The sequence below is a fragment of the Pezoporus occidentalis genome, unplaced genomic scaffold (genome assembly GCF_034315485.1).
Source record: "Pezoporus occidentalis ecotype Australia unplaced genomic scaffold, CSIRO_AGI_Poc_V1 ctg49, whole genome shotgun sequence".
NCBI lineage: Eukaryota > Metazoa > Chordata > Aves > Psittaciformes > Psittacidae > Pezoporus > Pezoporus occidentalis.
In genome coordinates this window covers 665,895-683,089 of record NW_026915824.1, presented here as the reverse complement: position 1 = coordinate 683,089, position 17,195 = coordinate 665,895, and the positions used below count along the sequence as shown (strand labels likewise).

General features: G+C 39.4%; 1 protein-coding gene across 1 annotated transcript in view; it reads left to right on the top strand.

Moving 5' to 3' along the window:
- ENPEP (glutamyl aminopeptidase) overlaps positions 1–14,572 on the top strand; it is a 34,844-nt gene extending 20,272 nt beyond the window's left edge. Inside the window, exons 8-20 of the mRNA XM_062636629.1 lie at positions 1,791–1,856; positions 3,195–3,260; positions 4,729–4,880; positions 7,932–8,011; positions 9,061–9,188; positions 9,297–9,352; positions 10,142–10,292; positions 11,043–11,116; positions 11,231–11,332; positions 11,442–11,612; positions 12,409–12,549; positions 13,357–13,435; positions 13,672–14,572. Of these exons, the coding sequence (XP_062492613.1) occupies positions 1,791–1,856; positions 3,195–3,260; positions 4,729–4,880; positions 7,932–8,011; positions 9,061–9,188; positions 9,297–9,352; positions 10,142–10,292; positions 11,043–11,116; positions 11,231–11,332; positions 11,442–11,612; positions 12,409–12,549; positions 13,357–13,435; positions 13,672–13,821 (1,416 nt within the window). The 3' untranslated portion in view covers positions 13,822–14,572. The remainder of the gene's footprint in view (positions 1–1,790; positions 1,857–3,194; positions 3,261–4,728; positions 4,881–7,931; positions 8,012–9,060; positions 9,189–9,296; positions 9,353–10,141; positions 10,293–11,042; positions 11,117–11,230; positions 11,333–11,441; positions 11,613–12,408; positions 12,550–13,356; positions 13,436–13,671) is intronic.
- Positions 14,573–17,195: the final 2,623 nt, after the last annotated feature.

Genomic DNA, 17,195 nt, shown 5'->3' with positions numbered 1-17,195 from the left:
TCTTAGTTTAAAAGATTCTGTTAAAGTAACAATGAGATTTTTTTTGTCTTTGGACTTCAAACATTGACTACCTTTTCAGAAAAACAGATGCTTAAATTTAAGTTCTGCTAGAAATTTGCTCTTAGATCCCCACACTTTTGGAACCTCCCAGCTAAAGAAGTTTAGGATTAAATGTTCCATATTTCTGCCATATACAATCTTGTCATATACTTGGCAATTGCTACAGCTCTTTAGGAGAAGTTATGTGGGTGTTGATAAAAGACTCCCCCCCCCACATCCCCATCAGACAAGGTCAGCCATTCAAATCAAGGTCACTTCTCTGAACCTCCCCAGATAGTTGAAAGAAAGGAAAATTATTAAACCAGTTATAGGAGCATCTGAGTTATTCTCAAATGCACTTCACCATAGACTACAGACAAATAACAAAACCAGGCGGAAGAGACTGAAAAACAGCAGCAGAAGATGCAAGGGGCTAACTAGACACTGCAATTTAAAGCAAAAGAAATCTTCACTGTTCCCAAATGCATGCATAAATGAGTATTTCTACTCTCACTTTTAATATAAATGGGAGGGGATGGTCTATGAGAGGTGATATCAGGTATGTGGCTGATAGACAAATTTGAGCAACTGAGCTACTCTAGTGCATACATGTGGCCTTACATGCATTATTAGAGTAATCATAAACATTTTTTATGATGGATATCTGTTCTAAATTTTACTGAATAATTTTTGAACATATTTCATGGCAAGCATGCTAAATTACTGTATCGGAAAAGAGTCATCTGCTAACCACCTTGACTCTGCAACAATAGTCTGGAAAGCAGTTTGGGGCATATCTCTTCCAACACTCCCTCTGCCATACATTGTGCAATCAAGTTGTTATTCTCAAACACCTAAATAGAGGAGACAGGATTTACTGAGAATTCAGATAACATTCTTGTTTTCATGGGACAACTGGATTTTTAAACTATTCATGGCATTAGGCTCTCTGCAGCCCTTTGATTTAGTTGGGAAAATGAAAATATGATAATCCTAAAATCATATTTTGCATTTTAGATTGGGTTTGCACTGCTTTTGTTTTTCATCATTTTGTGCCCCACTTTGTTCCACGTGACTCTTCTGCTTCTCTCTCCTATCTTCCCTTTGTTTCTTTATTCTTTCAAGGTCCGAGTTGTTGTTTTTCTGTGAAGCCCAAGTAAGTAGGTTCTCTGATCCAATTTCTACCGTGCTTCAGAGGCCAAAGGTCTTATACAAGTCCTCAGAAATTCTCATCATGAATGTTGAGATGACTTCCACAACATGGAAAGGCCCAGACTTGCAGCATTTTTTGAGTTTCCTACCTGCTGGGTGTTCAACTGAAGTCACTTCCTCTATCAGGCTGTGCTGCTGGACAGCGCTAGTTCCCAGCTGCTCTCACCCCTGTCCTCTTCATAGAGAAGCAGGGGGCCCTGCTCACACAAACCAGTAGAGTGGCAAGACAGTAATCCCCAGCAGCAGGGTTCGGGAGCCCTTCTGCTAACACAGCTGGATGTGGAAATGCATGTCTGATCACAGTTAAAGACCCATTCTTACATCCAGAATTAAGCTCCTGCAGACAAGCATGCCACGCTATGATGGAATCGGAAAAAACGCTTCTTTTCTCAGATGGATGGTTTCTATTTCTGCCTTATAAAATATTCATTCACATGTTGCTTTTAAGATTAATGGAAATTCAGTGTTAAAGTTGTGTAGAATGACCTTCTACACAGAATGACCTTCAGAATGACCTAACCCTCTCCCTTTGTCCTCAGGGTGCATCAATCCTCAGAATGCTTCAAGACTTAATGACACCAGACCTCTTCCAGAAAGGCTGTCAGGTAAAGGTGGCACCAAAACACGCCAGAAATACAGCTCATCCTCATGTGACAGTAGCAAAATCATTATTAAAAAAATTAAGATCAGAGATCCTGCTATTAGTAACAAAAGTATTTAATGCATTTCAGTACTGAGTGGACAACATCAAGGGGAAGAAGTTCCATTCTCCCATAGAAGAAGGAATGTGAACTTCATTAAGATTTGCTAGCCTGCCAGTGAGGACAAAAATTCATGACTGCTTTTAGTGGAGAAACCTCCTCCACCCCACTGTTTTCCTGTTGTCAGCTTTACCATCTGCAGCTTCATATCACCACGGTCCTCCAACCCACCCAAGCCTGCGATGCAGGGGCACTTTCACAGGCATTAGCTCATCGGTGCCCTATTGCAGGGGCACCCAGCCCTAGAAATTTACCAAGGTAAAAGGGGAGATATTGCACATTTCATAGTCCTTTCTTGTGGAAGAAAAAGGATGATGCTACAATATTATGCAAAGAAAAAATTGGAGAAAGGAGCCCTCCCAAAAAAGAGGAAGATTATCTGCCTTTTACACTGAACTGACATCTGTCATCTTTGAAGTGTTATAGCACAGGCTACCACATTTGTTCTTACCTCCCTCCCTCCTGGAGAGCACACTTGTAGGATGCTACAAGACGGTTGTATTTTCCTTTATTTTTCCTTTCATATATTCAATCAGGATAGTTCCACAAGATGTGAAAATACAGCCACCTTGTTCACAAGAGATTAACACAGACCCTTCAAGATCATTGAAATAGGTAGTGGTAGCTAACAGTGAAACAAGTAGCACCATCTACTGACTAAACATCACCAGGATCCCGATAACGGCAGAAAAACACTTGTGAAGCAGCCAGGTAAGACACAGAACAGGAAGAGTGTTTAGGAGGTGCAAACACTTGCCTGAATACCATTATTCCTTGCAACAATCATTTTTATCACAGTTTAGAGGTGAATAGACTTTCCTCTTTCACTCTGAGTCCACAGCTAGTGAAACCTCCTGAAACAGCTTCCTCCTTCTGAACAACCTCAGACAGAAATTTGCAACAGGGTACGCTGATGTCCATTCAAACAAAATATAAATAACTCTTCAAATACAAATTAGCTTTGTACTAACAAGTCATACTGGAAAATGATGACTTTCAGCATTACAGGATGCATTGGAAAACAAAGGAACTTCATCAGCTGAATATTGATCCATTCAACCTCCAGCTCCCAATACTACAAATCATGCTCTCTGTACCCTCTATATCTCTATACAACTGAATATGTTTTCATAGGCAAAGAAAGACCTGGTAGTATTTTCACAGTCTTCTATTTCTTTCTAGATATATTTGAAAAAACACCATTTCCAGAATGCCAAGACAGATCAATTTTGGGAAGCTCTGGAAGAGGTATGTTTTGCAACAACCCAAACCCTTACTAATAAACGTTTCATATCTCACCCATTGATTTCCCAACATTTTTATATTTTGTAGCTTTTCTACTAATGAGAGACCACAAGCTAGGCAGCCTTGCAGTATATCCCAACGCATCTTACATCTAGCGAATATATTATTTCCTCAACTTTTTTTTATAAGACTGTGGGAGTGGAATAAGAAACAAGAAAGGACACCTTGCTAATAAACAGCCTGCTACTGAAAAATTTCCCCCACAACTCAAACTCACTTCATGGGTGAAAACACTCCTCATCCACCACACATATGCACCTCATACTCTCCATTATCTCTAACTAGATTCAGCTGTTCGAAACCTCTCAACAGTATCCATTCCCAAGTAAGTTTGCTGCTTATCTCTGTTTCTAGCTTCTGAGTCACAGAATCATAGAATAGCACTGGAGAAGTCCTTACAGAACATTCAGTTCCAACCCTCTGTCATGGGCAGGGACACCTTCCACCAGACCAGGTTGCCCCAAGCCCCGTCCAACCTGGCCTTGAGCACTGCCAGGGATGGGGCAGGCACAGCTTCTCTGGACAACTTGTGCCAGTGCTTCACCACCCTCATAGTGGTGGAATTTCTTCCTGATGTCTAATCTAAATCTACTTTCTTTCCCTTCTGAGTTGGGTCATTCTCTATCCCATAATTTTCTAATTTTTCCTTAAGGTTTGCCTGTCTCTTTCCATCTATTTCATTACCCCCAAAAGCCCACATGCATACTGCCATGTTTCTCCCCAATGATACCACCTTTTCTTCCACCACTATGGACATTCACACAGACCAACTTGTGTCTTCTTTCAAGTTTTCCTCTTTTCCTTGGGCCAGACTTCTTCCTGCTCTCTGTCTGCATCTTGACACCATCTACTTATCTGAAGAAGGAAACTGTGACCTTTAGCTCCCTTCCCTCACAGATGGCACCCTGGGCAGGCAGTGGCAGCTTTTTGCAGCACCAGTCTCTAGGATAGAAGTTCACAGTCCACAGAATGGATCACATTTTACATTAGTGCAGCTGCTAATGTTTATTACTGGCTTCACACTCATAAGTGCACTTATACTGCAAGGGGACTTCTGGCTCTGAAAAATCTCTTTATGTACTTTCTGTCCTGATCAGTTGTTTTCTCAGAAAAAAATGGAATAATCTTAGAACATACAAGGGGCCTCAAAGTTTCCTCAGTATTTCTTGTCCATGTTACTAGCTAGTCTCCTGCCCACATACTTCTGATTTTCTTAGTCTGTGTTCAAGTTTCCAGCTCATTTCTTCTGTCAATGACAGGCACCACAAAAGGATTTAATATTTTTTGCAGTGAACATACTCTTTCCTCTTCCCCTTTCTGCTCTTCTTTCTCTCAGTATCAGAGATATTTTTTTTTTTCCACTTTGGACTGAATTTCCTTTTTCACTGCAACCTTCTCCCATCATTCATAGGCAAGTGACATACCTGTGAAAGAAGTCATGGACACATGGACTAGGCAGATGGGCTACCCTGTTTTGGAGATGGGAACTAATTCAGTATTCACACAAAAACGTTTTCTCTTGGATCCCAATGCAGATGCTTCTTACCCTCCTTCTGATCTTGGGTAAGTTCCTGCTGTAAATGTCTACCCAAAACAGGCAGAAATACTGTACAGATGCTTTCTTCAACTGAAATACACACAGTCAGTGTTATACTCATTCTGGCTAAACTTACTCTCAGCATTTGTTTTTTAAAAGAAACCAGCAGAAATTAGACACAAATATTTTAAATTTAGGACATAACCAGCCCTTTGCTTCAGGGTTTCTTTCTCAAACACAGCAGAGTAGACTTGGACAGAGTCTTCCAGAAAATTTATTTCCACACATAGATAACTCAGATGATTGCAAGCCATCTGTTGAACCACTGCAAAATATAATCTGACAGACTGAGGAAAACTGAGACAAAATTGTCTCTGCCCAGAAACCAAACACCATGACCCAGGTATTTTGCACCATGAGAGTTTATTCCTTCTCCTATGTGATATAGGATCTGTAACACATCATAGGGTCTTCACACACCATACAGGGTCTTCTTTATACATCTTAAAAACATGAGTTATTGTGAAATAGCTAGTCATGTATAAATGTTACTAATCCTCCTCAAGAGCTATTTTTTCTTATTTAACTCAGGACAGTATAGCATAATTTTACTCATCTAAAAGATAGTTATTTAGTCAAAGTTAGCCACCTTGGACTCTTATGTGGCAGTCAGACAGCTGCAGACATTCACCTACTGTATTCAAGGTAGGAGGGATTCTTTATAGGAGCATATTTGTCAATTAACAGATGACTAGCCTGAAAGGAGATGAACCCTATTCGCAGGTTGATGGACCTGCACAGAAAACTGTCTTGGCTGCACCATGGCATCAACCAGCTGAATGAATGTTCAGAGCTGGCATTGTGTATATTCTTAGCCAGGCCTAATTTTGAGGCATTACAATTTTGCTAACATTTCAGTGAAAAAGATTCAAATTAACTCTTATTAGGAAGTTTTCATTCCTTGAACTATCCCAGTCAACTAAACCAGTAAAACTTGCCTGTATGAACCAGAACTAAATCTACCCAAATGCAATTTTGCATTAGCTTATACTAGTTATTGTAGTACAAAGAGCAAGAACAAGGAGAAACAGTTGTGGAGCTTAATTTCATTGTGATTCAAAAGAAAAAACTTGAGCAATGACAAGTCCCATGGTATTGGCAGTTTTGGATAGGTAGCAAAAGAGCTGGGATGAGATAATTACCTGTGTATTTGCAATGTTGTATTTCTCCCAATATAAGCAGAAAAGCTTGCAGGGTTTTGAAGCAACTCTAGCTGCAAACTACAGCACTGTGCCATCTGAAGGCTGGTTCTACACACTATTCAGGAAAAAAATACCTGTTTGTGTTAAATATTTTGACTTATTGCACTATGCTCTCAGGTAGCATACTCAGGAATCATGCTTTGGCTTGACTTCAGGACTTATAGTACACTGCCATTTGTCATTTCTTGAATAGAAATCCCAGTGTTGTGCCTACCTTAACCTGTCAAGAAGCTGAACTGTGCACTACTTCTGCTATTTCCAAAGTGAAAGGGGAATTTGGTTTTGAATATGTAAGCTTTATAAATTACTTAGAAATAAAATGCAGTAATATGTATTATAATGTTGATATTATCTATCTTACTCCCTTGCCTGAAAGTCAATCCACTGAAAATCAATACTTCCTCCTTCCACCCTCACAGATGAGGAGACTCCTGAAGAGATCCTACCCCAGATGGGAAAGGCCTAATTAATTTCCAGGTTCAGGGTTTTGATTTAAGCAGTGAAAACTCCAGGCCTTGAAAAAACTCCTGAATCCTGCAAGGATAGTCTCCTGAGCTGTCTGTTTCAAATTTGTTTGGCTTAAAAGAGTCCTCTCCTGAATGCTGGCACTTAAAAGAAATGGAAATTCAAAAACTAGTGCTGGGATGGACTGTAATATGCTAACATGGAACAGCAGCTGACTTCTCAAAATGGCTTAACAATTTTAGCAGCCCTATGCAGGTGGCTGTGCAGGTATGCTCATGGCATGCTCTGCCATCCTGCTTCCCTGACTACCTGGTCACAGTCTTGATCAGGCTGTGCTGTGGCTCCCTTTCATCCAGTGCCTCACTTTTGGAAGAATTAGGATTATCTTGGAGAAGGAAAACAGTCTGGAAAAGGCAAGAGGTCCTACTGACTGTATTGCAGTGGTTGCTTAAGCTCATTCAGCTTTCTCATCTGTAAAAAAAAGGTTTAATAATACCTAACCACTTATTTCAAGTCAGCATTGAAAAGATTAACTGGTGCCTGCATAAAGCCCTACATCAACTATCCACATATAGTCATCTTTTACTAAATTAATAGCTTTGTACCCTGCTAGATTATTATCAGACATAACATGAAGATACTGCTTAACAGGATTTCATGTTCCAAAGCTGTGGTAATAAACTACAAAGTATAGCACAATGGAAATTCATTCATTTAATCTCTCTCTGATTATGGGTAATTATTATCCTCTCCAGCATACAGAGTCATCAAGAGGTGAAGATTGTATTCAGAAGGACAGGGCCCCAGCAGTTCCATTGATTTTTAAAAAACACAAACCCAACCAGATAAGTTGTGCAGCTTTCAGCCTTTACTTTAGGCACGTAATTTGCACAGTACCATATTAACTTGTCTAAAACATCAGCATCAGACAGTGGACAAAATCTTATCCCATCCCTTTCTCAGTTAACAAGATAATTTTGAAAACTATTGATAAATACAAAGTATTAAGACAAGATACCGTTATTCCCATCTCAGACACTTCATACTTTTTATTTTCCTTTTCAGGGAATGTAACTGCTCCAATCATACCACACCAATATGTGACATTTTGTTGCCTGAATAGAGTATCATAGCACAGAAACCTTTTTACAACACAAACAACAGCTATTGGTAAAAAGCTATGTTTTGTTACTAGGGATATTTGGTAAATGTATGTGTACATAAGCACACAGTTGGCTTCATAAAACAAGATTTAAGCATTAAAACAAATTAAAAAGATATACTGGAATTTTATTTTTAGCATTTGCTTTCAAATGTCATTTGATTCTCTTTCCCTTGAAATAATTTCAGTTACAAATGGAATATACCAGTGAAATGGAGACTTGGAAGTTCAACAAACTATACTTTCTACAACCTATCAGATTCTGCAGGTAAACTTACCTTTCTCTTTTAAGAGTAATGAATGAATAAAGCTTTTTAATGTCTTTAACAAGAAAGAAAATACAGAATTAACTTTCATGCTTTACAGTTTTCAGATCCAAGAACCAACACAGACCTTTGTTGAGCTAAAGTTAGTAGTTACATCTGCAATGATTATTTCCCCTATACACATGTCAATTTAGGCTTAATTCAGTAAAGTGCTTAAGCATATGTTTAAATCCAGCCCTATTCAAGAAAGCATCTAAGCATATTCTTAATTATGATGTACTAAAACCAGTAGGAATTTGATATGCCCATTTTCAAGCCTAAGGAAAGAGGTGATGTAGCAGGCTGGTGAACGCACCTGTGGCATGGTAAACCAGCAATCTGAGTTCAGTTAAAGGAAAAGAGCTACGTATGCTTTAAACATAAACATTTTCTAATGCTGATTTAAGGAATGAGAAAATACCTACATGGGTATTTTTGATGATTGTTGATGCAGTCAAATTTGAAGTTATAATTCTAGTGGCCAAAAAGGGGAAAAAATGGAGGGAGGGGAGTTTTTAAATTTCATCACATGTTAGAATTTCAGAAATATCACAATCAGCTCTTCTCTTCATGTACCCTTAAAAAGTTAGTTGCCATAAACTGAAAAATTAAATTAGTTGAGGATAAAATGTGAGAACTTTAAAACTAACAGTAAACATGCGGGTGAAAAAACCTTTAGAAATATTTGCAAGAACTGCTTCTTTGCAATACTTTACTTTTTACAATGACACCAGTTTTCACCACTCTCCCTAGTCACAGTGATCTCCATTTTAAATTTAACAAACTAGCTTTCCCAAGTAATTACCATAATTCACTATTCTAAGACAAGTGCTGGCACTCATCAAAGTCTACAATAACTCATCTTTACTCACAGCCATTAAAAAAAATAAAGTGAAGGTTTGCATCTCATTTCAATATTCATCAAAACCAAATATTACTTTTGGAGTTACAGAATCTCCAGTGAGTTCTGTGTCATGTAAGATGCACAAACTGATCACTGTTTGTTTTGCAGGAATTGCAATACCATCACCTCCCAATTCTTTTGTGAATATTAATCCAGACCACATTGGATTCTATCGGGTGAATTATAATAGTCATAACTGGGCCAGTTTAAGCACTCTTCTGGCCAGCAACCACAAAGTGAGTGTAATAATATTAACCTACCCAGTAGGTCTCTTGTAGAGGCCTTTTGAAGCCGTTTTTTTCAGAAAAAAATATATATATTTTGACCACTCTTTTTTCACACAGAACTTTTCAGCTGCTGACCGTGCAGGGATTTTGGATGATGTCTTTTCTTTGGCAAGGTAAACTGATTTCCTGCAGAGATTTCAACACAGACTCTTCACTTTACATTGACTATCAATTGGAAGTAACTCAGGTGGTTGAAAGAAAGTTTCAGAATTTGTTACATCACAATTGTTTATTGGCTTGTGTTGTCTTCAAGATGGGCAAATTCAAGTATGCACTGTCAACTTGCAATATCAACACAGCCAAGGGAAATGCTACCCTTCTCTTCAGTGGCAGAAAAAAGAAAGAGGGCTTTAATTGCACAGATCTTACGGGTGTTTTTTGCCATGTAAGTAACAAGAATAGAAGCAGTCCAGAAGATGTTCAGAAAATCAGAAGCACTTCTACAATGCATAGCATGGCATTAAGAAATTACCACCTCAGCTATCTTGTTTAGAAGTTTGCTTGGAAACTTCTAGCTCTTTTACCCAGCCATGCTGATACAGATAAACTTTAGATGACCTTCTGAGACAGCCTATAAGTCTGAATTGCCTCAGCCTTTCAGGATGTCTCCAGATCTAGCAATTCCTTTTTGTGTGACAGGAGCTGCCATAGTCAGTTGACAGTTACTCACTTCTGGGCACGCTGGCCTGCTGCACAGTGTGAGCAGCCATCTCACAGCACTGATCAACAGTGATCCTCAGTGATCTCTTTGGAAAACACCTCCCAGGTTACATTTGAGATTATCTTACCCCTCCCAGAATTTATTTCAGACCTTCTAAAGGAAACAGTGTTCTAATATCTTTAAAGAAGCAAGTTCTTCAAGTTCATTAAAATAACAGAAGTTATGTTTTCTCCTTCCACAGATCTGGACTAGTGAATTACTCTGTTCCTCTGGAGCTCACAAAATACCTAATAAATGAAACAGACTATTTACCATGGCATAGAGTTATATCATCTGTAACTTATCTCACAAACATGCTTGGAGACGACACAAATCTCTACCCCCGGTTTCAGGTGATGAAGCGAAAAAAAAACCAAACATTTCTTCATGACAGCACTGGATCTGATAGCTCAAGACATAACAGCAATAATATTGAAGATTAAGTCATTTTCAATGTTGCTGAGCAATCAGCATTTACTTTTTTTACTGTACTTGAAAAAAAAGTGCTGAGAACTGCTTAGTACTGTTCTCTGAATTACTTGGATTCTCAAGTCAGGACTATGCACCTGGAGGAGAAAAATATGTTAGTTATTCTTATAATCCATCACCATAAGTCACAGTACAGACATTTGTTAGTCAAGGCTGCCCTGTATGCAATAAAGAAATATGTACAGGGCAGCAAAATCTCTGACACCCATCCTTAGCACGAAGGGTGGCTATATCTCATTGTGGCAGCGAGCAGGTTTGTTGGTTGACCTAACGTGCTGAACATGAGTTAATGGTCACTAAAATAAGCATGTCCTGAACTCAGTATTATCTTTGGAAAATAGTTGTGGCAGTGTGTCCTTGCTGTACCCCAACCTTCATTTGGGAGGACAGGCAAGGCTAGAGAGAAGCAGGTTGCCTTTGTCCTAGATGCAGATCAGAACTGCAGGCATTCAGAATTGCAGGCTGTAGTGATCTGGAAAGATAGTGTGTGTTTGTATTATTTCTTAATTAAGAGATGCTAGTTCTGGGAAAAAATGCAGGAGAATAAGCTATGAACACAAATATATTATTTAAAGAAATCTACACAAGTAACCAATCCCCTTTTTCTACCCCAGGAATATTTCCGCCACCTGGTAAAACCTATTGTGGATCAACTGCACTGGAATGATGTTGGAGGTCATTTGGAGAGGTTAAACAAGATTTTTTTCCCCTTCTTATGTTATTAAGGGTTTTATTCCTCATATTATTGATGGATTTTAAGAACACAGAAGTAGGAAAATCCCCCTCTCTCTCTCTTTTAAAGGCTCCTTCGTACGTCTGTTCTAGACTTTGCCTGCAGTATGGGTGACACAGAATCTTTGAACAATGCTTCTCAATTATTCGATCAATGGCTACAAGGACAAATGTGAGTGATCACAGGTTTTGTTGCTGGTGAAGAACACAGAATGTGACTTAGTCACAGAACTCAAGCAAGAAAGGGGGAAGAATATTCAGGTATTGTCTCTTTATTTTAGTATTCCTGCAAATCTCCGACTCCTAGTATACCGGTATGGGATGCAGAACTCAGGCAATGAGACATCGTGGAATTACATGTTTGAGAAATACCAAGAAACTTCATTAGCTCAAGAAAAAGAAAAGCTGCTGTATGGCCTGGCATCAGTAAAGAACATCACCCTTTTGGACAGGTGATTTAAACACACCAAGATTTTTCTTCCCCTACAGAAACAGCTGGTCACTGTTTGCTTATTCCCCTCTCCTCTCTCCTGGGCTGTCAGTTTTTTCAGATTACAGCATGAGGAATGCAACACATTTTCAAGACCAGTTATCTAACACCTACCCTCCCTCCCCGCAAGATTGTACTGTAAGAGAAAAAAGCCTTGCTCCTTTAGTGGAAAGATATTGAATACATGGTAGTTTCTTCACACATTCAACAGCCTTCAGCTTTTCAAGCAGTGCCTTCGTCCTGTATAATTTTAGCTGCCTAATAATAAAAATTAGTTGTCTATGTTTCCTTTGTAAGCAGTGAAAGGAGGCAGGACCTCCAGAGTACTGGTTATTCGAGAGGAGGAAAGGGACTTTATTGTTGCTTGGCTACACAAACAGGCTGGACTATTGACTGAACCAATCTTGTTTTCACTATTTTACTAAAGTACAGGAATAATTAATGGTTTTCTCACTGTTTTTGAGAAACCTAGAGACATAAACCCTATTTATTTTCTAAAGAAATGCCTAACTGCTTAGATTTCTCTCAATACAATTATCTCTTGACCCAGTTTTCAACTTACATTTTAGATCAGTGTACTTCACCTTTAAAATACTGTAGGCAAAAATAATAACCCTGCCTGGAAATTGGATGTAGACTGTGGTGACAAATACTTGAGAAATATACACATTATTTCTCATCATCATCAATTAAGTCTACAAGTGTTAACTTACACTTGGTTTCTGTGCTCTTTCTGATTTTTATGAAATTTCCCTTAGGTATCTGAAATATATTTACAACACCAGCCTCATCAAAAGCCAAGATGCATTCACAGTCCTGAGATACATCTCATATAACACCTACGGGAAAACAATGACCTGGGACTGGATACGACTTAACTGGGAGTACTTAGTCGACAGGTATACTAATGAACTCACTGAAAACTTTGTCTACATCCATCTATCTATCTTGTTATATGCCATGCTTTTCTATGTTTTCACTATACAGCTGTAATCAATGGCTCTTGAATAATGAAAACTGAGAGCATATTTAACATAATCCTATCCACCTGCTACAAAAAAAGTTCTTTGCTGTTAACTTGAAAACAGTTCATTCCCTAAATGATCACTACCCAAAAATGGTAATTGAAAAGTACAGAAAGTTCTCCCAAGGATATAGATATATGATTACTGCCTGGAAATTAGTCAGTCATGTCTCTGTTTTTTCTATTGATATCATAACAAGAAGACTGTATAGATTTTTTTTAACTTCTGGTGGTAACAACGAGGAGCAGATGTGCAGACGTGCAGTGGCAGTAACAGCAAACCTTTTAACTTTGCTCCTCCCTATTTGAGTGACTTCTTTCTCCTTCCTTCTCCTTTCTAAGTGCTTGAAAAGGGCACAGAAGCAAAGCACACCTGCAAGCCTAGAGCTGTGAACTGGACAGCGTTTGTCAGCAATACACTTGATTTCCAGTATGAGACAAAAGTCACTAATTAAAAGGTTAAAAAATCCCCCAATAGAGATCACTCCATTAGTAAATCTATTTGAGAACAGCACATATATTGTATAGAGGTATCAGTTTTCAAGTATTTTAAAAACAGCTGAAACCTGAGTGCATCTGTTTTATCATACCACAATTAGAAATTTAAGCTTCAGATAATTACTTGTGCCTTTTTTTTTAAATAGTTTTGCATAAAGCTCCATTTATTAAATTGTTTTTCTAGATTCACTATCAATGACAGATACCTTGGTCGAATAGTGACTATCACCCAAACTTTCCACACTGAGCTCCAGCTTTGGCAGGTATGGTGACAGCACTTCTACCAGGTTTAAATCAATATCTTTAACAATCTACTGTCCAGGGAACTTGAATTCTGTTCTCTAAATGTGTAAAGCAGAATGAGTTACTGCAAAACTATCCCAGTGCTACTAGAGTGAGCTTAAATATCTCTCCCTGCCAAAACTGCCCTCAACCAGATTGCTGCAAAAAGCCATTTGCCCAATGTTTGCTTCATTTCAATTATTTTTCTCTTTTCCAGATGGAAAATTTCTTTGAGAAATATCCTAATGCTGGGGCAGGAGAATCACCCAGGAGTCAGTCAATTGAACAGGTGAAGAACAACATTGAATGGCTAAAAGTAAACAAGGAGGAAATACAAATGTGGCTAGAAGAACAGCTAGGCCCTTAAAGTTTTACTCTGTTAAAAATACCAGGCACTCATTCTGGGCAGTCAGATCATCAGAGATATTTAGCAATGTGGGTTTCTCACTTAGGTACCTTAGAGGACCAAGGCGTAATATTTTTTCTACAAATACTTGGGAGACCACAGCCAGAGCAACATTTCTGCAGTTGGTGAGCAGGAATAGCTTTATATTCTGAGAGGTGAATTTGCCTGAACAAACAAGACAAACATTTAAAGTTACTCAAGGCAGAAGTGATGGCAGAACTGGAGTACTCACTGATCAAGCTGGTCTCACTCCTTCCTCACACCACTCTGAAAGCTACTTCTTGGTTGACACAGAACCAACATAGTAAACTCAGGGATTCCTTTCCACATGCACCTCACAGGAGATTTCTCCTGAAGGAAAGGGTATTAAGCAGTAATTTTAACATTATCTGAAAATCATCTCCTATATTCATAGCTGTTAAAAAATCTCCATTTGGGATTTAGCTTTGCATTCTGGTACTACAGAAAGGCCATTTAAGCTTCCCTCTCCATTGATTTTTGAAGTTTAACTGCTAGTGCATAAGGGATCAATATTATCAGCTTCTTTTTCAATATTACTAGTTGGGATTCTGTAGCTTGGAGGAGGGGTTGTCTTGGTTATTTTTGTCTTATTTCTAAATCTTCTGAAAAGAAGAGTTTGTGGCAGCCGTTACTGAAAACAAGACATATGGTACTTACTGTCTCTTATGTAAAAATAAAATTTAAAACTCTACCTGGAAATCTCAGTCTGTTTCTAATAAAGTGCTAAATCTGCCTGGCATATAGAAAAGCAGCTGTTGCATAGCCCAGATGTGCTGTACATACACCTTCAGTGGCTTTTGAGGGGGAATCGATTATCTCCTCTGAGAAAACACTAAAAGAAATGTCAAATTCAAGTAGAGGGGCAGATGAGTCCCACTGCTGCAATTCAGCCTACTACAGAAGTATAGGCAGCAAATAAACAACTCTTGGTCCCAGGTCCTTCTGCCACTATGATGCTGGAGAAGGCAGTGGGGCCACTGCCTGCCCTCCCAGGCTGAGAGATGGGATGTCTTGAAGCTACCAGGTTTCCATGCACTGTGTCCTGACACTGTACAAGCAGCAAACATGAGCATCAGCCCCATCATCCTTACCTTCTCCCAGGTCTTGTAGGGGAAAAGGCACAGCAGAAGGGAGCCAGTCCTGGTCCAGATGCCCTGGGAGCAGGACCACCGAGCATCTCACAGCAGGTAGCCCTGGGAGAGATTAGGCACAGCTGTTGGGAAATTCTGCAGCTAGATGAGATGACAGAAGCATGGAAAAGCACTTTCCTTCTTTCTTCAATGCTATTCAAAGAGAAAGCTAGAGACATTGAGGAGATGGCTCTAATGTACAGAATTCCCAGGGTACAGGCTCTGCCTGCCTCTGGACCTTGGTACAGCACAGAGAACCTTATACAGTTCCAGATGGAAACACTTTACCCTGTTCTCCCAAGAGATTCAGGGCTGGAACTGTTTTGGACCTCTCCCTAGACACCCAAACAGCTGCAACAAGCCCAGACAAATCTGGTGACCAAGTCAGATATTCTGTTTTGGCTGCTATATTTTGTATTTCTGCTGGAAACAGTTTTGATAATTCAGGGATGTTTTCCTTACAGTGAGCAGGCTGGGGGTGCACAAGAAGTTGGGAGGGGACACATTTGGTACAGCTGACCCCAACTGACTCAAGAGATATTCCATACCATACAACATCATAAAAGCTGAGGGGAAAAGAAGGAAGAGGGGGGTGTCATTTGGAGTTACAGGGTTTTGTCTTCCCATATAACCATTACATGTGATGTAGCCCTGCTTTCCTGGGGATGACTGAACACCTGCCTGCCAATGGGAAGTGGGAATAAATTCCTTGTTTTGTTTTGCTTGAGTGCATGGCTTTTCTTTCCCTGTTAAACTCAGCCCACGAGTTTTCTCACTTTTACCCTTCCAGTTCTCTTCCCTATCTCACTAGGAGGGAGTGAGCTAGGGGCTGTGTGGGGCTTAGTTGCCAGATGGGGTTAAATTATGTCAAAGATACATGTCAAAGGAAAATGTCAGTCATTTGCCTCCTGCAAACAAACCATGACAGGATTTTGACTAACAGTGGTAACAACTTGCTACAAATACCAGCTGATCTTTAAGGTAAAGAGGTGGCAAGAGGCCAGGCAGTTTCTTCAAGTTTTCCTTCTTGCTCCAATTCACACAGAGAGGACAGTGAAAACCCCTCACCCAAACTCCCAGCAGCTCAGCACATGGGGAGCAGACTGTCCTCAGGCAGCTGCCTGCTCAGTAGGACATATGCCAACTCACCCTTCACAATTTTACAGTTTTGATGAGTGAATTGAAGGAGCAGAAGCCAAAACCTCCTTTCTTGGTTTCAAGGTCACAAACTGGTTTGGGAGGATCACACTGCAGTACTATCAGCATGTTTTTAACACTGGGACTATCCAACAGGATGATCTGCTCAGAAAAAATTTCTGTGCTCTGCTGATGCTGCATGTTTTAATTGAAAGTTTTTAACTCCAGCTGACCACGATGTGCAACAATGCAAAACTGATGTGAAGATGTTCAAGCAACAGCTCAGTCGGTTTCTCTTTCAGAAAAGATTTAATGAAATTTGGCAGAAAGAACTGATTTTCTAACTATTCATACACTTCTGTCACAATGTGCTGTAGAAAGAAGATGAGTACTATGGGAATGATACAAAATTAAGCAGTTACTTTAAGACATTTCTATCTTTTGTTACATGTAGCCCTTACTGCCACTGTGCGGGATCAGGCTAGCCAGCATTATCAGCTACAGTAGTAGGCTTTCATCAAGGCTTTCATCAAGGAAAACATAACAAGTAATGAAGATTTTCTAAGGTGTTGGAAAGCTATAGCAAAAACAGCTTTCATCTGAATCACACAGACATGCCACTGTTCAAGAGAAAGCACATATTAGTAGCATTGTGTATCACTGTAGTAGAAAAAAATTAAAAGGTCAATCAGAGAGAGACAACAGAAAAATACCACTAAGGCAAAGAGAAACCAAGAAGCCTAGGGCAAGCCTGAACAACTACTGAGCTCATGACCCTGAGTGAATGGAGAAGTGGATTTAAAGAGTAAAAGAAGCAATTGCTGCTTGTCATTTGATTCTCACTCTGTTCAGGGAGATGGGACCACGTGAAAGCTTTTGCATCTGAGCCACACTGGATCAGAGAGACATTTGGCTGGTGCCTGGAACTTCTGTTATTACGGAAAGGTTAGCTGAACTTCTACACTGATTTTAAGTGGGTAGGTGAACATGGAAGTGTATTCAAAAGCCCTAGAAGGTAACTGCTTTTACGGTAGGCTAAATGTTCTG